This window comes from Oncorhynchus masou, chromosome 4 (assembly GCF_036934945.1).
Source record: "Oncorhynchus masou masou isolate Uvic2021 chromosome 4, UVic_Omas_1.1, whole genome shotgun sequence".
Classification (NCBI taxonomy): Eukaryota; Metazoa; Chordata; class Actinopteri; order Salmoniformes; family Salmonidae; genus Oncorhynchus; species Oncorhynchus masou.
In genome coordinates, this window is record NC_088215.1 from 7,978,361 (window position 1) to 8,004,951 (window position 26,591).

The 26,591-nt window shown below is 43.3% G+C and overlaps 1 protein-coding gene across 3 annotated transcripts; it reads right to left on the bottom strand.

Moving 5' to 3' along the window:
• Positions 1-135: 135 nt before the first annotated feature.
• LOC135522557 (E3 ubiquitin/ISG15 ligase TRIM25-like) lies at positions 136-15,338 on the bottom strand. Of its 3 annotated transcripts, XR_010452703.1 has the most exons (12): positions 15,246-15,338; positions 12,169-12,880; positions 11,136-11,231; positions 10,689-10,922; positions 10,338-10,506; positions 7,377-7,421; positions 7,036-7,146; positions 6,431-6,481; positions 5,821-5,940; positions 4,194-4,253; positions 1,599-3,435; positions 136-1,508 (listed from the first exon to the last, which is right to left on the bottom strand). XR_010452703.1 is itself a non-coding variant. In XM_064948937.1 (11 exons), exons 2-11 carry the CDS (start codon positions 12,775-12,777, stop codon positions 2,903-2,905), a joined length of 2,028 nt encoding a protein of 675 aa, XP_064805009.1. In that variant the 5' UTR covers positions 12,778-12,880; positions 15,246-15,338; the 3' UTR covers positions 136-2,902. The 3 variants fall into 3 exon arrangements, 2 of the variants coding, with proteins under 2 accessions (XP_064805009.1, XP_064805022.1); XM_064948937.1 differs by having other exon boundaries at positions 136-3,435; XM_064948950.1 differs by lacking the exon at positions 6,431-6,481 and having other exon boundaries at positions 136-3,435.
• Positions 15,339-26,591: the final 11,253 nt, after the last annotated feature.

The following is a 26,591-nucleotide window of genomic DNA, read 5'->3' on the forward strand; positions in this document are numbered from 1 at the left end:
GAAATCACTTAGTCATAACAGCACTTTACTGGCATAATAGAATGGAATGCATATGACTCCATTTTCTCTCCATCGAATTGGCACGAAATTTGCCACCTGCTTCATGGCCATTTAAAAAGAAAAGATGGGTCGAGAGATGGATAAATTACTTTTATTGTAAGCAAACAATGAATCACTTTAAAGCAATTAAAAAAGAGGAACATTTAAGAGACAAAGATGAAAATAAAATCGGCTTTACTGAATTTGCTACAACAGATGTTGAAACGGATTATTTCACTGAATGTAATAAGCAATGTAAATTAGGATTTGGAAACACCAATAATAAATATTTTCATATATATTATGAATGTCATTGTTTTACATGTATATAATATGAAAAGCAATAGTGTTTTTTCTTCCCATGCACTTGCGGTAAGTCTACTGAGCAGTTTGAAGTAATATAATCCCCAAATGCAGTACATACGTGTCTAGATATGTAGAACAAATAAGCCACAACACCACCACACTCATTAGTAACTATATGTATTTGTATGTGATACATTTTTGGAGGAATACATTAGCCCAAAATGGCTTATAATAGTAAATCACGAGGGGACATTTTCAAATTGTCTTTAACCAGATTAAACCCTTTATACACAAACAGAATCAATACCTTACCCTTTAAAACACAACCAACAATTTCAAATAGATTTTTCAGTTAAACAAGACTCAATCAAACAAAGTCAGTAAACCAAAATCAACACAAAGTACACCATCAGCACATTAATTAAGAACCGAGCTTATAAGACGGAAGGAATGGACAGAGAGGATAACGTGCTGAAACACAAGGACCATGACAATGGCCCTCTGATCGTTGCTCTATCTGGTGTTGTGTACGCGAGTCGTTCAGACTTTGTCCAAACCTTTGGGGATCTCTTAAAAAGCCAGTGGCAATAATGGCTTCAATCCAGCAAATGAATTCATCTTTTCCTTAAATATCAGCTTGCCTTCATTCCACTAACAGTCGAAATCCCTTAAATCAGGAAAACTAGTGTTTCTATAGCGGGAGAAGGCAATGACACCAACTATTCATTTGGCACCAGGCTTTGCAAAGCAAAACTAATCCATCACATGCTATTCTCAACTTGCTCTCCGATCGTAGCGATGGCTGTATGTCCATAAATGGAAAAGTTCCAATCCACAATATCAGAGGCATGAATTATGAGAAGCATGCACCCACGTTACAGACAATGTGACACCCACAGATGTCCAAACTAACACCAACAGACCATCACTGTGCTACAGATACGTACCCTTGTAGGACATGAGAAGGCCCTAGCTATGGGCTATAGCTACATTAGCTATAACTTGGGCCCAGAGTTTTTCTTTTGTCTGGTCACATAGACAGGAAAAACCCCCAGCCCTATATCATCCCTATTTACAAAACCCACAGAGTTGGAACAAGTCCTAGTTCACAGGGTCTAAATGACCTCTGCTTGTTCTTATGGGCCAGGCTGGGCCTATCTAGCCTGGTTGCCAGATCAACCAACTCCTCTGCCCTGTTCACTGTAATTCTAAAACAAATGCAGATCTGGCAACCAGGCTAGGTTCTATCAAGCCTGTAGTAGCAGTGTCAGGAAGCGCTTTCAGCACATCCTCCCACTGCACCATGCGGAAACCCCCTTCACTTACAGGCTCTATGTGAAACACTGTAGCGAAATGTATTAGATCAAGAAAAAAAGTGAACGATACCCACTTTTCCTTTGGGGGTATCAAGAATAATGTGGATGCTTTTCTGTTCGATTCATTGATTCTCTATATCCAGTGGTGTTATTGGATATGACATTCCCTAATGCGGGATGCCTGACACCAGTAAAAGCCATCCACACTCTTGCATAGGTGTGCCAGTACATGGCCTTCTGAACGTTGTGGTACTGTTCCCATACAGCAGATAACATACATGTTAGACATGTTTATTCACGTCGTTTTGTGTATATTACATGTGATTACTGTGTACTGCCAAGACCCACACCAAGAGATCATAAGCTCTGATAAAACAGGCTGTAAACAGCTACCCACAGACCACTTAAATGTATCTGTAAATAAACTGGATGATCAAGACATTTAGCCAGGACTGCAGAGCTGGAGAAAGAACTCATTCGCCTGGTTCAAATACCACTTAGTAGTTCTGTTTGTAAGTCGTGTTTGCATATTTTTTTTTAAATTTAATTTTACCTTTATTTAACCAGGCGAGTTAGTTAAGAACAAATTCTTATTTTCAATGACAGCCTGGGAACAGTGGGTTAACTGCCTGTTCAGGGGCAGAACGATAGATTTCTACCTTGTCAGCTCGGGGGTTTGAACTCGCAACCTTCCGGTTACCAGTCCAATGCTCTAACCACTAGGCTACCCTGCCGCCCCACAGCATGTCACGTAACCACTTGCGAATCAGACATAAATGATCACAATGTCAGCTCATTCCTTCTATCCAGCCAATGTAACTCGCTATGTCTGATGAACCATGAAGGAATAAATTGACTTCAATTCCTTTCACAGCATGCTGCTGACATCACAACAGTAGTAAAACAAAAAGGTAGTAAGGATGTCAATCATGCTTTTGACAATACAATAATATTGTATAATCATTTGTAATGTTCCTTTACCTGTATGCAAGTGCTTAGTTTTCATTAGTTACTGATTAACAAATGCTGCCTGTATAGAGGTTGCTGCAGTTACAAGAGACTAAAGTCCAAAATGATATGACCTACACTGCATTATTACTATAGTCAGTGACCACAACCAAATAATAACCTTTAAGATACAAGTTCCCAATATCAGTATGATTAAGTAATTTATTGACCCAAGATGCTGTATATTCTAATTATTTGCGAGGGACAAGAATGTGTGTTTGTGTGTTAACGTCTTAAGACTGCAGCTTGCACAGGCTAACAGACGAGCCGCTGGAGAAGAGCCAGAACGCCGGGTACACTGCCTCGGCGAACTGGAACACAAACGTATGGAACGGGTATGCCCGGTCCTGTACGTTATAGAAAGTGGCCGTTCCCTCCTCGCAATCCAGCAGCACGCCGACGCGGGTCGGATTCGGGTTCTGCAGTACAGTCTCACTGCTGGCGTGCCAGGCCGACAGCTTGACGTTGAACCACTCCACGCACCAGGACTGGGCGTTACGCCCCAGCCGGCTAGCCGGACCCTTCCGGTCGATGCTGTTGTAGGCCAGGCCAATGCCGGTGAAGTTGTTGCTGCTCATCTTGACCTCCCAGTAGTGGCGGCCGCGGGAGAAGCCCTTGGAAGTGAGCACCTGGCTGCAGACGGAGAAACGGGCGGGGCCATCGGGGTAAGGGGTGGGCTCGTCTGACACAGAGGCCACGGTCATGTTCTCTGTGAGGGAGATGCGCTTGTGGGCTGTTTTGAGGTCAAGGGTGAGAACCGTGCCATCTGGTGAGGGAGAAACAGGAGGTAAGATTCTCTCTCGCACACAAACACACCCATCGCACACACTTTTCTAAAAGTTCCTTCAGAATGCAGTACTTGTTTTCAAGCTAGTGTTAGAAATACAGGGAGATAAGTGGTTAGACCACAGAATCTATTTCCACTACAGACATCCCTCCACGGATGGCAGCAGCTGCCAGGCCAGGTGTTAGGAGTACCAGCAGGGTTAAGGATTGTGTAATTGCTCACAGGTGCGAGTGATTGACTGGCAATTACTGTAACAATCTTGGAAGCGGATCAAGGAGTAGCATCCCAAGCCAATGGGGATCTCCTGCTGAGTGTTTGAAACTTTTTTGTTTGGCATGCCTTTCTGTATATTGTTATACTTGCCATCATATGAGCGACCACAACCAACATGAGCCGTCTCCCCTCGAGACATTCACAACACCCTGTTGACTTATGTTGAACGCACACTCAGAGGTTACAGACTTGCCAGAAGATTCCGATGGAGCAGCGTGGATAAAAGGAGCACAGTGGCATATCCCATCCCTGCATCGAGGTACGTTTTCCTTCCCATATCTCACGCCGGCTCCACGGTGTCTTAATGTAACCATGATTGAGTTCCGGCCCCAGTGCAGCTCAGTGTAAACAAGCGCAACGGTAGGGTCGGTATCTTCTGGCAAACTTATAGCCTATCCTAGCTTCCCTAGACTGAGCCAGAGTCGGTTTGCTACGTGGTTGCGGTAAACCACTTGTGAACTTACATTGCAGAAGGTCATTTCGTTTTGCTGCAGACGTGATACTTGGGAGAACACTTGGTTGTCCTGTAAGAGAAACACCATGACATTAGTTTAGTAGAGTGCATAGGTGACTTTGATCAACCGGAGGGGTGGTCCAGAAAGCCGGATTAGGGAGTTGGCGAGATATGTCAAACTAACTCCGGATTTACGTTTCCAGAAAGAGAGCTTGACCTGTAGCCTGATCGACCATAGCAACGAATGCTCGGAAGCAAACCTGCTACCTTCAGAGGTTAACTTGATCTTAGCCTGTCCTGGTAAATAAAGACGGGGCTTCTCCGCCAATCAGATTGTTGTCCGTCACTATGGCCTGTCGCTTTGCGGAAAACACAATTGACATCAGAGCCTTTGTAACGCACGGCAAACAACGAAGGGAACAAACTATTGGACCTCGAATAGATCCTTGAAATCATTCAGAGTTTTTTTTGTGGAACCTATTCCGCACAATCAATATCTGGCCAATTTACTCCACCCGTACATAGCCAATGTAATCCAACTTAGTTTCGCCTTAACTGACATAGGCCTACAAACTCTGTATTACGTAGCAATCTGGAAGTTTCCTGTACAATGAGGATGACGCTGAACGATTTGGCAAGGCAACTGTGCGTAGAGCCGTAAGAAGAGCCCGTCTTGCATTAGAGATTTTTTGTTTGTTGTTAATGTCTTTGTTACATTCCCTGCCCATCAAGCGGTCCATATAATCAAGGAGGTCTTTAACAGACTTGCAGGTACAGTAGGCTGCAATGTTTTGCTAAATCGCTAAATGAATAAACCTAAGCAACACGATGAAAAGTGATAAATAGCCTAATTCATCCCGCAGATTTTGCAAACGTCACTGGTGTTACAACTTAACATAGAACACATTGTTGCCCATGTTGTCGTGAAACGCACTTAATGAATTATTCATCCTATACAGGCTATGGAATGGCTACTACAATTGACTTCTTAGGCCATAGCCGTGACACGAATATCACCAGCGTTGCAATGACAGTGCTCTATAAAGTGAAAGCATTATCACTAGTCACCCATGTGTGTAAGCTAGGCCTATTAGATATTGGAATTGGTCCGCTTCACTTAAGCATTTACTCGGTCTGCAATTTTCTGCCAGGCTCCCGCTCTGGCTTTTGCAGCGGCAGCTGTATTACATTTTTGGTAAATGTGTGAACATGTTCGTTGTATGTTTACAATAGTTTCTTGTTCTAAACTTGTGAAATGTTGGGCTCTGTCTTTTTGAATCCATAGCTGTCGTTTATTTCTGTCATCGCCACGAGGCCAATTTTTGTTGTTGTTTGCGTGCCAGTTGTCAGATCAACCAATCTGCAATTCACTTAGCATAATTACTTAAACGAGAAGCAGACGTTCTGGAACCAAGAAATCACGTACTCCCTCATCTGGTTAAGAGAAGCGGGATATTTTCAGGGAATCCTAAATATGTAAAACCATCTCTCTGGAATACACCCCCCGTATCCAGAATTGCATTCAAATTTGTCATTGGAGGCTCATTTATGGAATTCAGCTGCTCGAGCAGAGGGTATCGTTTTAAGCAACATTTCCCCAGTGTATAGATTTTTTTTTGCATGAACAACAGTTCTACCTGGGTCCTCCCTGTTCCTGGGTCTGGGTTCTGCTGATTGTCCTCTGGGGTGGTCCCTCGGTGTGTGTGGAACATAAGTGGGGAACTCTCTGGGAGCATTCGGTGGCTTTTGGGGATTTTCTGAGGGAAGACAAACAATTAATTTAGAATATATTTTCATATCCAATGATTGAAGGTAGTACTTTTACACAATATTGTATGAGTCAGCTGCTGCCTAAAGCATGTAGGTTAAAGGGATAGTTAGACTTTTTGGCAATTAAGCCCCCTTTTATTTATTTTTTATACAATGAGTCCGATGAACTCAATGATACCATATTAGTGTCTGCATGCAGTTTGAAGGAAGTTGAAGGTAGTTTCTCACGCGATTGCTAACTAGTAGTAGCACAATATCTGGAAGTCTATGGGAGCGTCTAGCCAACATTTGCTTATTTGACAAAATATCCCTTTAAGCTCTCTCTCCAACGAAGGTTTGAAAAACAGACTGAACAGCCATAACCCTGTTAAACCGGATCATAAACAAATAACATGTCATGCACAGCACACCTGTTATCTGAGCTTGGCAGTAGTTGAAGTAAACACACAGAAAAAACACTGAAAAATCAGTTCTCACTGTCAGCCTTATGTTCTTTCCCTTCCTTGTGATCTCGTTTCTTGTCTGACTCTGAAAGGGAGAAATGGTTGAGAGACTTGTAGGATCAAAAAAGTAACTCTGGGTCATAGTTGACCCTTCAGAGGTGTAAATAGAGTTGTATAATTGGCAGTAAGTCTTTATTGGGGCGGCAGGGTAACCTAGAGTGTTGGACTAGTAACCGAAAGGTTGCAAGTTCAAACCCCCGAGCTGACAAGGTATAAATCTGCCCCTGAACAGGTAGTTAACCCACTGTTCCTAGGCCGTCATTGAAAATTAGAATTTGTTCTAAACTGACTTGCCTAGTTAAATAAAGGTAAAATAAAATAAATTGACAGTATAACAATGATCTGCCACTCGGTTTTTGAACCCTTCATGTCACAGATGTTTCTGACTGAATAGAACGAGCTGTATTTGTCCTGTTTTTGTCTGGTCTGAGAAGGAAATGGAGAGACCTAGTCGGTGCATCGTATTCTATGTTTGTTGAATGGTTCAATGTAGTGTCTTGGTAGAATGTACCTAGACACTAAAAAGGCCATCTTTATCAGGCTACAAGGCCACAAACGACCCATCGTGTAATTGCCTACTTCTCTCTCGGTTTGAATCTTGTGGAGGCTTCTTCCTCTGGTTTGCCCTGAGTGGGGCTCCTGGGCTGTGGGATCGAGGCATTCTCATGTGACCTGGTGGTGGCATGCCTCCTGAAACAAAGACCAGATGAAACTTTAGATAGTGTCACACTGTACCCAAGTAAATACAGTGCCCAAGGTCGTGATGAGGCTATGAGTCGATTACTTATTTCACAAACTATTGTGGCTGTACCATTTAGCCAGACAAAAGCCATACCTTTCCGGGAGGTTACAACCGCTACTGTATCTGGCATACAGGAGTTATGTAGTTATTATAAAGACGAGGGCGTATCGGCACTCACCCATTTCATAGAGGTTTGGCAGCAGAGGAGGAGTAAACCTCTCAGCTGTTGGGAAGAAATCACATTTTATTGGTAATGTCCACATATTTAGCAGGTGTTATTGCGGGTGTAGCGAAAGGCTTATGCTCCAAGCTCCAACAGCGCAGTAATAACAATACACCCAAATCTCTCTCCCCAAAAAAATGAATTAAGACATTTTAGAACGAGCAATGTCAAAGTGCGGAAAATAAATGTATACACTGAGTGTATAAAACATTAAGAACACCTTCCTAATATTGAGTGGCACCCACCCTTTGCCCTCAGAACAGCCTCAATTCGTCGGGGCATGGACTCGACAATAGGGATGGGCATGTGACATTTTACTGTTCTAGAACTCGCATAATTTGAGTGCTCTAATGAAAAAAAATATAATAAATATAATACACTGGAAAATGTGTGCATTTGTCTATGCCAACAGCACGCAACCATGAATAACTTATCATAACCATTACAGATAAGTTCTAATTGCTCGATTGCCATTCATTGAAACCATAATGAGCTATGTTAAGGCGTCAGTTTGTTCGGCTTGTGCCTAGCCAACCTTGGCTAGCCTAAACGAACGAGTGTGCTTGAAAAATGAGAGGGAAAAAAAGCAGCAATAGTACTGTTTGTCCATTTTGAGGCTGTAGCCAGTATACACTTCCTCAAAATAGTCAGAATTCATCTAAAATACCGTCAAAATGAATGACATGAGTTTTTGCCGACAATCTTAGTCAAGCAGTTTTACATCTAACTAAGATGTTCTGTGCAGTTTTTTTTGCAACGAAAAAATGGGCATGAAAGAGTCGTGTCTCCTTGAATGACAGACTTTATTGAAGTATCCCTACTGTTGACCAATCACTGACGAAGGGGCGTGACTTCGGCTCCGAACTTCAGCTTGCCTCCAGAACATTTTTTGCGTGCACCCCAAAAACGCAATACTTCCAGATCAACTGTAATGTCAATACCATTGTAAAGCACAATTTCTCCACTTTCCAACAGAATCAATTACATGACCTAAACGCTGCCCGTTTCTGCATGATTCAAGAAGGCAATGAGCCCCGTCGGGTCTTTTTAAAAATGGCGGGTGGGGAAGCGATACTAATGCGTGATAGTGAGAAGGAGAGATGTTGTGTGGGAAAATTGCTTTTTTTCCACTCCATCTGTCCAACTTATCACCTTATCGCCTCTAAAATGTAAATAAAACACTATAAAGAGTTTATATAATGTGTATACCTATTTGAACGTTTGTGTCGAATTTGAATCGGGTTTTTAGGGCGGTGCTAAAGTGATCTTAGAAGTCAACAGCGGCTTTGAGAATGATGATCGCATGCAATGATGACGCAAAAAAATGACTGTTTCCCCCCCCCTTACCCCTTACTGTCCATTTCTTGTTTTTAAAGGATGAGAGAAATGCTACACCTGGTGGAGAGAGATTGTAAGACATAAATAGTTGCTTTATGCGTGCTGTACGTTACGGAATGACACGTTACGATGTAACGGAGGGTCAGTTTTCTCAACTTTTCTCCAACACTATAGAGCCATTACCATGTCCATCACCGCTTGAATAGAAACCTAGTTCACACCCCCGATTTTGAAGTCAACACAGTCGCTACAGTCCCATTCGTTTTCTTTGTAGCCTCGTTTAAATGTTGCGGTTGCGCACATTTGTACGGAATGGGGTGAGTTTAGTTAGTTTCTGCTCGGTATCAGACACATTTTTTGCTTCAGTTGCACTTCTCCACTCGGATGAGAATTCACAAACTGACATTCTATCAGACAGCGCTCTGATGTGTTGCCTCTTTTCTCTCTGGTAAAATGCTAGATTAACTTTAAGCAAAACATTAGATTAGGAAATGTAGATGGTTACATTCTTTCTACGATAAACATTAGACAGTTTGAGCTCTCCAAGCAACCTGTACACTACGAGAATGAGAACGCTATGCCATATTAATACATTGAATAAATGGAAATGACCATAACCAAAGATTGTAGATTAATGGGGAAATGGCAATGATTAACGGTAGCCTACATCTACTACTGTTGATACTTTTGATAATAGCAGGGATTTCATAATCATTGAATCTTTGGGTGGGGGGGACCATTCTTGATACACATGGGAAACTGCTGCGTGTGAAAAACCCAGCAGCGTTGCAGTTCTTGACACTAAAATCTGTGCGCCTGGAACCTACTACCAAAGGCACATAAATATTTTCTCTTGCCCATTCACCCTCTGAATGGCACACATACACAATCCACACCTCAATTGTCTCAAGGCTTCAAAATCCCAGTGTACCCCCCCCCATCTACACTGATTTGAAGTGGATTTAATAAGTGGCATCAATAAGGGATCATAGCTGTCATCTGGATTCACCTGGTCAGTCTGTCAGGGAAAAAAACAGGTGTTCTTAATGGTTTGTACACTATGTATATGATGGTGTGTATACACATTATGAATAGAAATTGGATTTAAAGCCATAGTTAAATACGATAGGCCTTGACTACAGTATATACATATGAAGTGGGTAAAACTGTAAGTAAACATTATTAAAGTGACCAGTATTCTATGACTATGTAAATAGGGCAGCAGTGTCTAAGGTGCAGGGTTGAGTACTGGGTGGTAGCCGTCTAGTAACACTGACTAAAGTTCAGGGCAGGGTACTGGGCGGAGGCCGGCTAGTGGTGACTAAGTATAATGCTTGGAATCTAGAAAGCAAACGCCTCACAACACCAGATTGGTAACCAATTTGAGGGATGAGATGTTGGATTGTGAATTATTGTTTGATTGGACTCATTGTTTGATCCCTTATTGCTCTGCAATGTAAAAATCACCATTGTCGAACATGTGATATTGAATTTAATTCCAGAACTTTGTATGGACAAGGCATCATACAAATGCCGCCCATAAGCATGTTTCATACACTTGTATATACACACACACACCTGGTTTGAGTATCTGCAGTCTGGCCTCTACAGGCTGTTTCAGTACACATGTGAGATGCTCCTTCAGGACTGCAGAGTAGGCATGCCAGGCTGCCAAGGCCTTAAAGTCCAGGTTGACCTTCGGGGTATAGGGGTCAAAGGCCACCGCTGCCGGCATGTCAACTGAGGCCTGTCCCAAAGGAAAAGGTAAAAACCAACCAGATATATTATAGTCAATATTATCATTTCAAGACTATTAGCCCACTGAGCTAAGGCCCGGGAGCTGACGCAAGTCTTCTGCTTTCTGGCAAAGTTTCTCGTCACCTGAGTGCGAGCAGTTCACCAAAGCCACCTTCGCTACACTGGACTCACCTGTAGGAAAGCCATGGTCTGAGTCTGACTGAGCAGGCTGTCGATGCCACCTTTTGCCGCACTAAGCTTCGCAATGTTCTGGTTGAACTTCTTTATGAGGTTCTGGAGTTTGGTCTGAGCGCTCTCCTGCTCGCGGTCCACGGTGTTCAGAGCCTCACGCTCGTCACGGTCCAGCAGCTCCCGGATTTGGCGGTACTCGTCCTCCAGAGCTCTCTTCCTGCTGGCTGCAGAGTCCTGGAGGAAACGGACACACGGTATACGTGGAGATCTCAAATTGATCTCTCGCACAGCATATCACACAGCTCTTACTGTGTGGGTGTTCGATATTTAGTTTTTCCACGTGCTCAAAGCTTTCAAACTGCTTTGTATATTGATTACTTACTCGTGAATACAGTAGTTAAAGACATTTTCTTGAGTCCTTTGTTTAAAGAAAAAATGGTAGCTCACCTTCAACTTGCTCTGCTGGTCACTCATCTGAGAGATGACAGTCTGGTTCTTGTCAATCTTTCCATCCAGCAGACTCAACTTGCCCCTCAAATCAGACTGAAAGAGACATGAATGAATATCATCTTCAACCAAATAAAACATTTCTAACTCTTAAGATGGGTTAACTTTTGTTTTCTTTTAGGATTAGTGATTTGATCAATGACATCACTTCTGTAGCTAAATAGGGTAAACAGTCAGTACTGAGGCTTGAACCAGTGACCTTACGCCTGTAGCCTAGCGGTTAAGAGCTTTGGGCCAGTAACCAAAAGGTGGTTTGAATCGCTGTGCCGGAAAGGTGGAAAAATCTGCCGTTCTGCCCTTGAGCAAGGCAGTTAACCCCTAACAACTGCTCCCCGGGTGCTGATGGCATGGACGTCGATTAAGGCAGCCCCCTGCACCTCTCCAATTCAGAGGGGTTGGGTTAAATGCGGAAGACACATTTCGGTTGAACGCATTGTTGCGCAACTGACTAGGTATCCCAACAGAACGGTATGCTAGGTATTTCAACAGATGTATAAATGTGAAACATCTGGTTAGTTCCCACTCACTACCAAATATTGTGATGAGAGGAAGCCCAGGGGCCGGCAGTGGTTGAAGGATTTTGGCCAGCATTCAGTTATCCGTTTCAAAAACTAGAATCTGTAACAGTGAACTGGGTTTTGTAGACTAACTTTTGCCAAAGTTTCTTAAAACGACATTGTTTAGGATTGAGTTCTTGTACATACACTTCAGAGTAGGCGTTCCATAACGGAAATATGCAAATAAATGCCAGAATGAGCCAATAGGATCTCACTAGCTCGTGCTTGGCTCTGCCCACTATGATTCATTTGCTCCCATTAAAACGACAGGCTCTGGTCTATCCCCTTTCCTGTTATAAAAAAGTTCAGTCTTCTAGACAGTTGTAATGCACTACATGGGGGCAATGGGGTGGCACAACACGACTGTATGCCTGACTGTGGATGGGGTGTATTATTAACATCTATTGTGAACTTACCTCTTGCAGTGCCCGTTGTTCATCAGGGTTGGAGAAGGTACAGCCTTTATGCACCTGCTGCAGACAGACACCACAGATACAGCGGCCATGTTGGACACAGTAGAACTCCATCAGCTTGTGGTGGTCGGGGCAGATACGGTCGCGCAGGTCACCCAGAGGCTCGTTCAGCTGATGCGCGCCAAACACTGGGTTCTCATGATGAGGCCTCACGTGCTCAAGGCAGAACGACGCCATACACGTGAGGCAGGTCTTGAATGCTTTGGCTTCCATACAGGTGTCGCACAAGATAGGCACCTCTTTGGGCTCCATCTTGACCGCATCCCACATGATTAAGTCGTCCACCTCACTGGGGAGGTCGCTTTTATTCGACTTCATTTTGAACGTTTCCACAACAGTGCTGAGAACGGTGTTCTTCTTCAACTCTGGTTTGGTGGTGAAGTGGGTCCGGCATTGTGGACAGCTGTAGTTGTCTTTCCATGTTTCTAGGAGACACTCTTGGCAAAAGTTGTGTCCACATGGAATTGTCACCGGACAGTCGAAAGCACAGAGGCAGATGCTACAGCTCAGTTCGTCCTCGAGACTCATGAGGGAAAACATATCCTCCGCCATGATGGAACTACAACTGTCTGCTGCTGTGTTGTCTGTGAGTGTTCTGTTTAAAACTACTATTCTGCCAACAGCAGAAATGATGACGTCACCTTTGTCTGGAAACCTTCAAAATAAAAGCTCACATTTCAAAACATTGCAATGTTGATAACTCATTCTAAAGATATTAAATTGTAATCAATTGCCAATTACATGGTGCTTATATGCAAAGTGTTTTTTTAAGTGTAAAAAAAAAATGAAGACCACTTGGTATAGCTATTGGTATGTTCACAATATTGGGGTAGCTCAACCAAGTTGCACTATTGTTTGCAACTTTTTGGGAAAAAGGTTTATTTAGCTGAATGTCAAAACGCACATGTTAAACTTAATAAAAAATTTAAAAATCCCAAATCCCTTAAATATTTTTGGGGGGTGACAAATAAAGTAGCATGGTTGACCATAAATAAAGTAGCATGGTTGACCATAAATAAAGTAGCAGGGTTGACCATAAATAAAGTAGCAGGGTTGACCATAAATAAAGTAGCAGGGTTGACCGTTGACCATAAATAAAGTAGCAAGGTTGACCGTTGACCATAAATAAAGTAGCATGGTTGACCATAAATAAAGTAGCGGGGTTGACCATAAATAAAGTAGCAGGGTTGACCATAAATAAAGTAGCGGGGTTGACCATAAATAAAGTAGCGGGGTTGACCATAAATAAAGTAGCGGGGTTGACCATAAATAAAGTAGCGGGGTTGACCATAAATAAAGTAGCGGGGTTGACCATAAATAAAGTAGCGGGGTTGACCATAAATAAAGTAGCATGGTTGACCATAAATAAAGTAGCGGGGTTGACCATAAATAAAGTAGCAGGGTTGACCATAAATAAAGTAGCAGGGTTGACCATAAATAAAGTAGAAGGGTTGACCATAAATAAAGTAGCAGGGTTGACCATAAATAAAGTAGAAGGGTTGACCATAAATAAAGTAGCAGGGTTGACCATAAATAAAGTAGAAGGGTTGACCATAAATAAAGTAGCAGGGTTGACCATAAATAAAGTAGTAAGGTTGAAGGTTGACCATAAATAAACAGGGTTGACCATAAATAAAGTAGCAGGGTTGACCATAAATAAAGTAGTAAGGTTGAAGGTTGACCATAAATAAACAGGGTTGACCATAAATAAAGTAGCAGGGTTGACCATAAATAAAGTAGTAAGGTTGAAGGTTGACCATAAATAAACAGGGTTGACCATAAATAAAGTAGCAGGATTGATGTGTTATTCTCAACCAGCTCAGTTTTCCAACACAGAACACCAGAAAATGGGCAAAAAGAGTAGAACCAGCTCACCTGCTTTTACACTGATTTGACTATTAGATGTTTTACAGAAATAGCTTCACAATATTAAAATGCGAGTTCAGTTAACGTAACAGGGTTGACCTTAAAATCTTGGACAGATTTGTTTAATTCCTTAAATTAATCACAAATCACATTATTTATTCAGAAATTACTGTCAGTGTATTGCTTCGGCCCCTTTCCAATCGCTCCAGAAAAGCTGTGGCCCTTGCGGAGCAAGGGAAACAACTACTTCCAAGGGAAACAACTACTTCCAAGGGAAACAACTACTTCCAAGGGAAACAACTACTTCCAAGGGAAACAACTACTTCAAGGTCTGAAAACACGACGTCACTGATTGAAACGCCACAAGCAAGCACGACTAACTACCTAGCCATTTCACACAGGTTGCAAAAACATAACTAGGGCTTTACAATGATTGTGAAAACTTGGGGAACACCGGCACAAATAAGTTGTTTTTTTTCTCTATAAACCAGTATGTAATTCAGTGTATATAGGGTAGGCCATCATTGTAAATGACTTGCCTAGTTAAATAAAGGTTAAATAAAAAAATTAAATATACATTTTTTTTTTTTTTCATTGTGGCCAATGTAGAATAAAAGGCCAGCAACACTCTGTATTAATATAACAGCATGTGTAAACTTTCAAATTAAATGCTGGTATAAATAATGAATGATTTAAAAAAAAATAGGTTATTTTTCCAAGGTGGTTGCAATGCTTTGAGAAATAGTTGTACGTAACTAGTGTTAAACAAAAGGATAGTCACAAAGCTTTCCATATCCTTGCAGGGAGACTCTTATTTTGAAAGAAAAACCTGTCGCTAGTAGAATGGTATTCTAGTTCCAGTGCGTCACTCTGGCGAAACGAAACTTATTTACAGTCTTTGCTTCCGTGGTGCATATATATATTAAATATTTGGGTTTTGAAGATACTAACGTTGCGCGAAGTCATTATCTACTTTATTTTGATTCTAACCTTACCGTTTCCCCTTTTGGATAGAGAAATGAGATGTTGTGTTGTTACATTATTTGCTTGAGTGAAGTGGCCAGCTGTATGTCTATTAGGCCTTCTTTATTTTTTTTAATGTTCCTGAACATGTATGATATTTTAAGTAAAGTAGCCAACGGAATCAAACTTACCAGGCTGTAAAGTGCACTGACAGCTGACAAACGTATTCTGCGTACGTCCCCTGACTTGTCCAAGTTCTGAGTAGCTGTCTGTGGATTCTTCTTCGGTGGGGTTTATCCGCAGTTGGCATCCAACGTTATGGTGCATTACCGCCACCTACTGTACTGGAGTGGGGCCCAGTTTCTCTTAAAAAGAATGTAGACTGTATATAATGACTTTCTACTTAGTATACTCTTTAAACTAATTTCCTGTATCCACTTCTACCTTATACTGGATCTCAGCCTCTTCCCCCCTCATACTACCCACACTATGCCAATACAAGCTCCACTGTAGTTTACCTGAGAGTAAACAACATTGCTTTGTGTGGAATGTTGAGTCAGTTGCGTTTTGATAGTCTTCTATTTTAAGGGTTTATGACAGACTCGGGGTGAAAGTATTAATACAACAAGCCCCAAAACTTTTTTAACAAATCAAAAACTGAAACATTGGCCGTGCAAAATTATTCAGCCCCTTTACTTTCAGTGCAGCAAACTCTGTCCAGAAGTTCAGTGAGGATCTCTGAATGATTCAATGTTGACCTAAATGACTAATGATGATAAATACAATCCACCTGTGTGTAATCAAGTCTCCGTATAAATGCACCGGCACTGTGATAGTCTCAGAGGTCCGTTAAAAGCGTAGAGAGCATCATGAAGAACAAGGAACACACCAGGCAGGTCCGAGATACTGTTGTGAAGACGTTTAAAGCCGGATTTGGATACAAAAAGATTTCCCAAGCTTTAAACATCCCAAGGAGCATTGTGCAAGCGATAATATTGAAATGGAAGGAGTATCAGACCACTGCAAATCTACCAAGACCTGGCCGTCCCTCTAAACTTTCAGCTCATACAAGGAGAAGACTGATCAGAGATGCAGCTAAGAGGCCCATGATCACTCTGGATGAACTGCAAAGATCTACAGCTGAGGTGGGAGACTCTGTCCATAGGACAACAATCAGTCGTATATTGCACAAATCTGGCCTTTATGGAAGAGTGGCAAGAAGAAAGCCATTTCTTAAAGATATCCATAAAAAGTGTCGTTTAAAGTTTGCCACAAGCCACCTGGGAGACACACCAAACATGTGGAAGAAGGTGCTCTGGTCAGATGAAACCAAAAATTTAACTTTTTGGCAACAATGCAAAACGTTATGTTTGGCGTAAAAGCAACACAGCCCATCACCCTGAACACACCATCTCCACTGTCAAACATGGTGGTGGCAGCATCATGGTTTGGGCTTGCTTTTCTTCAGCAGGGACAGGGAAGTTGGTTAAAATTGATGGGAAGATGGATGGAGCCAAATACAGGACCATTCTGGAAGAAAACCTGATGGAGTCTGCAAAAGACCTGAGACTGGGACGGAGATTTGTCTTCCAACAAGACAATGATCCAAAACATAAAGCAAAATCATTAATGGAATGGTTCAAAAATAAACATATCCAGGTGTTAGAATGGCCAAGTCAAAGTCCAGACCTGAATCCAATCGAGAATCTGTGGAAAGAACTGAAAACTGCTGTTCACAAATGCTCTCCATCCAACCTCACTGAGCTCGAGCTGTTTTGCAAGGAGGAATGGGAAAAAAATTCAGCCTCTCGATGTGCAAAACTGATAGAGACATACCCCAAGCGACTTACAGCTGTAATCGCAGCAAAAGGTGGCGCTACAAAGTATTAACTTAAGGGGGCTGAATAATTTTTGCACGCCCAATGTTTCAGTTTTTGATTTGTTAAAAAGTTTGAAATATCCAATAAATGTCATTCCACTTCATGATTGTGTCCCACTTGTTGTTGATTCTTCACAAAAAAATACAGTTTTATATCTTTATGTTTGAAGCCTGAAATGTGGCAAAAGGTCGCAAAGTTCAGGGGGGCCGAATACTTTCGCAAGGCACTGTAGATCAGTTGGTTTAGCACTTATGAGTAGTGATGGGCATTCCGGCTCTTTTCAGTGAGCCAGCTCGTTCGGCTCAGGTCAACAAGAAGAGTCGGCTCTTTTGGCTCCCAAACGGCTCTTTAAAAAAATATGTTTTGTATTTTTTCAAGTCAAACAGTTTGCGATAGTTTGACAGCATAATAGAATATTGCACCATATCAAAGAAAAATAAATAACAATTTGGAAAACTGCAGCATCCCACAAATTGAAATAAATGTAAAAAAGGTTGCTATTACAGATGTGCATTTAAAGTATACATTTTTTTATGTATATAAATGTAATAATTCAAAACTAATACAATCTGAACAACATAATAGAATATTGCACCACATCAAATAAAAATAAATAACAATGTGTAAAACTGCAGCATCCCACTTAAAACATGAAACTGGTCCCTCTTTTATCCCTTTTTGTCATGTTATAACCAGCAGCACACAGCAATGCTGAACATATTTTGCTTTAATGAGAGATTTGCATTCAGAAATGCAAGCTGCCTCACTTTCGAGGGGCTGATGCGGTTTCTTCTCTCTGTAATTATTTGTCCCGTTTTTGAGAAGACCCTCTCAGGGGGAACGGATGTGGCCGCTATGCAGAGTCTCCCTGTCATGACTTTAGTAAGCCGTGGGTAGACAGAGGCCTTGTTCTTCCACCAGCTCAGAGAATCTGCAGATCGGAGGAGGAGGGGCTCCTCCAAATATGATCGGACCTTCATTACGGCATCTGCTGAGGGATTCCTTCGTGTTGCATCCCGAGTTTCTCTCTCGTCAAACAGCATCCAAACAGCAGATGTTTTGTGGCACTACTGCTGGTGCTTCTGCTCTGTCGGATTCCTCTTCTTCCTGTTGCCCTGGTGCCTGAGCCAGCTGACTGCTGGGGCTGTCCCTCCCTGCTGCGGAGGTTATTCTTTGAAGAGCCTCATCAATCGCTCTGGCATCACTGAAGGCTAACTTTTTAAACCTGGGGTCAAGTGCAGCGGATTCTGATAGCACGTGATTATATTCCATTCTGTGGAACTGTCAGTCCATTGATGAAAATAGGGTGTCCATCAACTCTGTCACATGTCCTGTGGCTACCTTTGCTTCTCTCTGGTGATTCGCTGCAGACCATTGCAGATCATTTTTGAACAGTAACTTATTAGTTCAAGTTCATGTTTTGTCTACTGATACTACATTCTCATCCACTGCTTATATACATATATAATACTGGATTAAATAATGATGTAGTAATAACTGCTTACTGTACCTCTCCACTGATCTCCACAGTGACCTGCTCAAAGGGTTCCAAATAATGCTGTAGTAATAACTTTTTACTGTACCTCTCCACTGATCTCCACAGTGACCTGCTCAAAGGGTTCCAGATAATTATGTAGTAATAACTGCTTACTGTACCTCTCCACTGATCTCCACAGTGACCTGCTCAAAGGGTTCCAGATAATGCTGTAGTAATAACTGCTTACTGTACCTCTCTCCACTGATCTCCACAGTGACCTGCTCAAAGGGTTCCAGGACTCTGCACACCTCCTCCACCACCTCCCATTCCTCTTGGGTCAGAGCATCAACAGGTGCATTGACATATCCGATTGGGCAATGCAGTAGGTGCACACGATTTAGTCACAGATTTTCCGATTTAGTTACCTACTTCATTGCCCAATCGGATAGCTCAAATCACCGTGGCTACAGAGCTTCCATGACCCTGGCCACAGCCAAGTTTACTAGGCTGCTAGCCGACGTAAGATCTAATAACTTTTAAAACCATGACCACAGAGACTGTCAACGAATACAGCAAAGAGCTGCTGTTTGTCTCATGTTAACACTTTGCTTATCCGGTGCGCAGGACTTTTGAATCAAGTGCACCTACCGGCAACAGCTCAACACAATTTTAAAAAAGGAGCGCAAGCCTTTACTGTTAAGTTGGCTTTTCTACAGAAATATTTGGTGATCGACTAGGAATGCCCTGAATATCAACCAGTCGATCTGGATCGACCGGTTAGCGACCACTGCCTTATGCCATAGTTTGTACATCTCGATTTTCAGTAGAAACCACATTTGTGTTAGGTTTTCTAGGTGTGAAGGAGAGTCGGACCAAAATGCGGCGTGTAGATTGCGATCCATGTTTAATGAAATGAAGAAACACAAATCAAAATACAAACACTACAAAAAAAAACAATGAACGTAACGAAAACTGAAACAGCCTAATACTGGTGCAAACTACTACACGACAGACATAAGGACACTAAGGACAATCACCCACAAAACACTCAAAGAATATGGCTGCCTAAATATGGTTCCCAATCAGAGATAACGATAAACACCTGCCTCTGATTGAGAACCACTTCAGACAGCCATAGACTTATCTAGAACACCCCACTAAGCTACAATCCCAATACAAAACACACCACATACAAAAACCCATGCCACACCCTGGCCTGACCAAATAAATGAAGAAAAACACAAAAATACTTAGACCAGGGCGTGACAATTTGTTTAAGCAAGTCAGCCATATCAGCTATGTTTTTTTAAATGGCAGTAAATGAGGCCGAATGAACTGTTTGGCTGCCAGACAAGGCTCCTTTGATTGCCAGGTGTAGCAGTGGTAAGTTGTTGGGACAGCTTTATGTATGCCCTAACAGTTTGTCACCATTATAGTGCAATGAATGAATGTATTGTTTAGTGTTGTGTTGGGTTGGGTTTACCCCACCAAGATTTACATGCTAAAATCGCCACTGAAGCTGAGCAATTTGCTTGTGCTCCAGCTGCACAATGCTGTCTTATCTGACTAAGATCATAACATGGTGTTTAGTGCTTAAACCTCGTCAAATATAAGATGACAGATTATTTAAAACAAATGTATAATGTTCCTTGAATATTGTCGGAGTTTGGAGTCACCAAAAATAGCTAGAAGCACTCCCATGTCTCTTAGTCCGTTGAGCAGAGCCAGAGATACTTTTGAGGAGATGAGAGAACTCCATTAGAATCGTATTAACGCCCATTGTGTACGTTGCCCATGCTATTTCTAACATAGAATGCGAGGAATGGTTAGAGGCCACCCAAAGACCACTAATGTTGTTTGGTTGTTATTTTGTGATGTCATGGCATTTTTTATGAAGGAAATACTGTGACTTGAAAAGTATACACACTATATGTGTGAAGTGTCCATTCGAATCGTTGTATGGAAAATTATGAAAGTGTTTTTGTTAAGAGAGGGATGTGATCTTAGAAACTATAGGAGGAAATTGTTTCTATAACTTTGTACAAGTAAGTAGTCACCGCCCCCTGAGTGAGGTCAGAGAGCGTGTCAGCATGGTGGAACCACCCCTTTTGAACAAACTGTATAATATGATGGGTTAAGAATTAACATATCAGACCAGAAAGGCATCGAGCTGCAGCTCACGTACAAAAGTGGTTTGAACTCTGAAATCTCAACACGAGGTAAAGACGATAGTCACCTCCTGGACAATCACTGGTATGGCTGATTAGCTGTCCTAAGTAAAGTATCTACAAAAGCGAATTTAAGTGGGACCCTTCTACTACTCTTCTCAAATCACCGTAGTACGCTACTCTCATCACCCCACTGAGAACCATCGACATGGCTGGCTAGCATATCTTCAAAGAATCATCTTCCAGAGCGAGTGGAAGTAGTGAGCTCTGTAGTTCTGTGAAGGACTACACGACCAGTCACCGGGCGACGGCCGAGGAGAGCAACAGTAGGAGATGGGTGGGGACCCCTTTAGGACAATCGGAGCCTTACAAGCGTGTCGCAAAAAGGCTAAACACCCTTTCCAAGAAGGACTGGTTCTGATAGAAATGCACAAAGAACACTGACATTTACACATAATACATTCATGATTTCTTACTCCAAACGGGTGGCGGTTTATGTGCGAAGTATATGATTACTGTAAGAGTAGTTTCTAAATGTACCAAAGTATTTTGTCTCTGTCTCTGTCTCTCTCTCACCCTCTCCATGTCTTTTGTAACAAGTTGTGCAAGTCCGTATTGTGTAAGTCCGCTAGGGAATTGTTTCAAAATCAGGCCTAAGCAAAGGCCAGGCCGCGGAATCATGCTCAGATTACATAAAGAATTTGCGATAGTACAGTTTTGAAATGCGTATTTGTTATTCAAATTAAAAGCCCCATGAATACTCATCTTTGTGTAATTATTTAACTCCAGCCTCCCGGGTGGCACAGTGGTTAAGGGTGCTGTACTGCAGCCCCAGCTGTGCCACCAGAGACTCTGGGTTTGCACCCAGGCTCTGTCGTAACCAGCCGCGACCGGGAGGTCCGTGGGGCGATGCACAATTGGCCCAGCGTTGTCCGGGTTAGGGAGGGTTTGGCCGGTAGGGATGTCTTCGTCTCGGTGTCGGAGGTGTTTCCTCCGACACATTGGTGCGGCTGGCTTCCGGGTTGGATGCGCGCTGTGTTAAGAAGCAGTGCGGGGGGGACAAAATGGCGCCTTAGAGAGAACACGGTGTTTCAGCGAGCTCTCGTGGCTTTCGTAAATTTATATTCTTACTGTAACGGCGTTCTTCGTTTGTCGAAAGAAAGTCGGACCGAAATGCAGCGTGTTGGTTACTCATGTTCTTTAATGGAACAAATGACGATACACAAAATAACTTATAAATACAAAAAAAAAAAAAAACGGAACCTGAAACCTATTACAGCCTATCTGGTGAACACTACACAGAGACAGGAACAATCACCCACGAAATACAAAGTGAAACCCAGGCTACCTAAATACGGTTCCCATAAACCCATGTCACACCCTGGCCTGACCAACTAATTAACTAAAACACAAAATACTAAGACCAAGGCGTGACAGAACCCCCCCCCCCTAAGGTGCGGACTCCCGAACGCACCTCAAAACCATAGGGAGGGTCCGGGTGGGCGTCTGTCCATGGTGGCGGTTCCGGCTCGGGACGTGGACCCCACTCCATAAATGTCATAGTTCCTCCCCTTCGCGTCCTGGGATGATCCACCCTCGCCGCCGACCATGGCCGAATAGTCCTCACCCAGAACCCCACTGAACTGAGGGGCAGCTCGGGACTGAGGGGCAGCTCGGGACTGAGGGGCAGGTTGGGACTGAGGGGCAGCCCAGTACTGAGAGGAAGCCCAATACTGAGAGGAAGCCCAGTACTGAGAAGAAGCCCAGTACTGAGATGAAGCCCAGCCAGGCAGTTGAATCCGGCAGATCCTGGCTGACTGGCGGATCTGGAAGAGTCTGGTTGACTAGCAGATCTGGAAGAGTCTGGTTGACTGGCAGATCTGGAAGAGTCTGGCTGACTGGCAGATCTGGAAGAGTCTGGCTGACTGGCAGATCTGGAAGAGTCTGGCTGACTGGCAGATCTGGAAGAGTCTGGCTGACTGGCAGATCTGGAAGAGTCTGGCTGACTGGCAGATCTGGAAGAGTCTGGCTGACTGGCAGATCTGGAAGAGTCTGGCTGACTGGCAGATCTGGAAGAGTCTGGCTGACTGGCAGATCTGGAAGAGTCTGGCTGACTGGCAGATCTGGAAGAGTCTGGCTGACTGGCAGATCTGGAAGAGTCTGGCTGACTGGCAGATCTGGAAGAGTCTGGCTGACTGGCAGATCTGGAAGAGTCTGGCTGACTGACGGCTCTGGCTGCTCCATGCTGACTGGTGGCTCTGGCTGCTCCATGCAGATTGACGGCTCTGGCTGCTCCATGCAGATTGACAGCTCTGGTGGCTTCTTGCAGACTGACAGCTCTGACTGTTCCATGCAGACTAACAGCGTTGGCAGCTCCTTGCAGACTGGCAGCTCCTTGCAGACTGGCAACTCCATGCAGACTGGCAACTCCATGCAGACTGGCAACTCCATGCAGACTGGCAGCTCCTTGCAGACTGGCAGCTCTAGCTGCTCCATGCAGACTGGCAGCTCCTTGCAGACTGGCAGCTCTAGCTGCTCCATGCAGACTGGCAACTCTGGCTGCTCCATGCAGACTGGCATCTCTAGCTGCTCCATGCAGAACTGGTGGTACTGGAACTGGTGGTACTGGATCGAGGACACGCACAGGAAGCCTGGTGCGGGGAGCTATCATCGGAGGACTGGTGTGTGAAGGTGGCACAGGATGGACTGGACCGTGAAGGTGTACTGGAGAGCCTGAGAGCAGGACTGGCACAGGACGTGCAAGGCTAGGAAGGTACACAGGAGGCCTAGTGCGTGAGGCTGGCACATTTTTCACCAGCTGACTAACACGCACCTCAGGACTAGTATGGAGCGCTGACCCAGGTGCCATTAAATCCCCGACACGCTCCGTCGGACGAATCTTATACCTAAAGCACCAAACTAGCAACTCCCTCATTACTCTCTCCTCCAATTTCCCCATTAACTCCTTCACAGTCTCTGCTTCGCTCACCTCCAACACCGGTTCTGGTCTCCTCCTTGGCTCCTCACGATAAACAGGGAGAGTTGGCTCAGGTCTGTCTCCTGACTCAGCCACTCTCCCTCTGAGCCACCCCCCCAAGAAATTTTTGGGGCTGATTTTCTGGTTTCGCTCTGCGCCGCCGTGTCACTCTTTTCGACTCCATTCTCCTATAGCCCTCTTCGCACTGCTCCAGCGAATCCCAGGCGGGCTCCGGCACTCTCTCTGGGTCGGCCGCCCACCTGTCTATTACTTCCCACGTCGTATACTCCAATCCTCTGATGTCCATAACGTCCTCCCTTCGCTGCTCCAGCTGACTGTTAACACGCTGCTCGGTCCGTGTGTGGTGGGTGATTCTGTAACAGCGTTCTTCGTTTGTCGAAAGAAAGTCGGACCGAAATGCAGCGTGTTGGTTACTCATGTTCTTTAATGGAACAAATGACGATACACGAAATAACTTATAAATACAAAAAACAACAAAACGGAACGTGAAACCTATTACAGCCTATCTGGTGAACACTTCACAGAGACAGGAACAATCACCCACGAAATACAAAGTGAAACCCAGGCTACCTAAATACGGTTCCCAATCAGAGACAACGAGAATCACCTGACTCTGATTGAGAACCGCCTCAGGCAGCCAAACCTATGGAACACACACCCCTAATCAGCCACAATCCCAATAACTAAAAAAACCCCACTAAGAAATACAACAAACATAAACCCATGTCACACCCTGGCCTGACCAACTAATTAACTAAAACACAAAATACTAAGACCAAGGCGTGACACTTACATTAATCTCCTTGAAAAAGTGGTAGAATTGGCTAAATAAGTTACCATATAATGAGTCTTGACGACTATTTCGCAAAAATCTCCGACAACATGCCCAATAGAACTACTAAGAAGTCGACCAAAACCACCACCCCTGTGGATGTGCATGGGGAGCTAGCTAACACCATTGCAGATCCTGGCACAATGGACTTGATTATTCAAAAGATGACTGATAACATTACTAAAGTGATCGATGCTAAGATAAGAACGGTCTTGGAAGCAATAGCAGGCCATTCAGCTGAAATACAGAGGGTTGTGGAACGTGTTGTTGAGGCGGAGGGAAGATTTGCTGCAGTGGAAACTTCAACTTCATCTATGGACGCTAAGATAAAAGCACTTAAGAAACAGGTGCGCGAAATGGCGGAGCACATTGACGACTTGGATAATCGAGGACGCAGATGCAATATTCGTGTTGTGGGACTCCCGGGAAAAATCTGAAGGGACACATTCAGTAAAATTCTTTGAGGAATGGATCCCTGGCTACCTACAAATGGACACTAAGGCTGGTCGGGTGAAGCTGGACAGAGCCCATCGCTCTCAAGCACCGATACCTGGTCCCAATCAGCGCCCACGGCCGGTGGTTATAAAGTTCCACAACTTCACCGACAAGCAGCGCGTCATGGATGCGGCTAGAAACATCGGCTCTGATGGTAGTCAACATAAAGGTCCAAAGGTCTCATTCTTCAATGATTACTCCACAGCGGTTGTACGAAGACGCAAAGCGTTTGATGAGGCGAAGGCTCGACTCAGGAGAATGAAGATGGACTACGCACTGTTGTACCCGGCCACATTGAAGATTATGGTCAACGGATCACCTAGAAAGCTTTACACACCTGAAGAGGCTGCTGCGTTTATTGACTCTCTCGGGTAAATAACTTCAAGCTGCACCTCCACAGTATTGAATAACTTTGTTTATTTTTGGTTGAATCTGATCATGAAACAGTTGTGTGAGTCCTCACGAGCTCCGGATCAGTAATATTCGTATCTTTTATTATTTTTCTTGCTAAAGTAATAGCCGCTATAGCTCAGGCTGAGATATGTGTTAATCCATATTGGTGCCCATGCTTGGTTTTAAGTGGAAGAGCCTCAATTTTCTTTTATTGATTTTCTTTTCCATACATATAAAGGATTAGGCTATAGAGCGGCAATGCAGACTTAAGAGTCTACATTGGAGAGTTGAAATCCCCTGCATGTTAGCTAGTGGGAAAACCCCATTTTTGGGTTTAGTATAGTTCGAGTTCAGGGTTCATATAGTTTGTTTATGCTCAGTGAGATAGAGGAGAGTTCAACACATGGAAAAAGGTACCACCCCACTTTAACAGTAGGATCCAGTCTGGATATTGAATGGTCAAGATACAATGGCAGGTAATAGACTGCGTGTATGTACATGGAACATTAGAGGGAGCCATAACCCCATTAAAAGGAAGAAAGTTCTGTCTTTTTTGAAAAAATAAAATATTGATATTGCCCTGTTGCAAGAAACTCATTTGGATGATAAGGAGCACCTGAAATTACAACAAGGGGGGTTTGGTCAAGTGTTTTTCTCATCATTTACATCCAGAAGTAGAGGTGTAGCAATTCTGGTGAAAAAGAACTTACCACTTAAGGTCTTGAATTGTGTGAAAGATAAATTTGGTCGCTTTGTTATAATTAATGGTACTTTACAAGGGCAGAACATTTCCATAATGAATATTTACTTACCCCCTGCTCACCCCCCTGATTTCCTCACTAAGGCGTTTCTAGATTTTTCAGAATTAAACTCGGACACTGCAGTGGTTGGAGGAGATTTTAACTGCTTGCTGAACCCCCTTATTGATAGGTTTCCCAGCGGTATAGCTTCACTCTCTCCTCAAGCTAAGTCACTTAAAGATATTTGTGATGATCTGGGGTATGCGGATGTCTGGAGAGCCTTTCATCCCTCCAAAAGAGAGTTCACTTTTTTCTCTGCACCTCATGGATGTCAGACTAGAATAGATTATTTTTTTATGCCCAGGACGTCTTTGCAGTCTGTTTTATCCACTAGGATAGGAAGCATAGTCATATCTGATCATGCTGAGGTGATCCTGGACATAAAACTCAACGGGGCATTCAATCGGTCAAGACATTGGAGATTGAACACAACCATTCTTAAAGACCATACATTCACAACATATTTTATTACAGAGTTTAAAGCGTTTTTCTTT

Excerpts from the sequence above, each read along its gene's own strand:
- LOC135522557 (XM_064948937.1), bottom strand. The coding sequence starts at position 12,777 with ATGGCGGAGGATATGTTTTCCCTCATGAGTCTCGAGGACGAACTGAGC. Across the intron at positions 10,923-11,135 it reads ACCAGCAGAGCAAGTTGAAG|GACTCTGCAGCCAGCAGGAA; the intron begins GTGAGCTACCAT and ends CGTTTCCTCCAG. Across the intron at positions 5,941-6,430 it reads GAAAGAACATAAGGCTGACA|AAAATCCCCAAAAGCCACCG; the intron begins GTGAGAACTGAT and ends GTCTTCCCTCAG.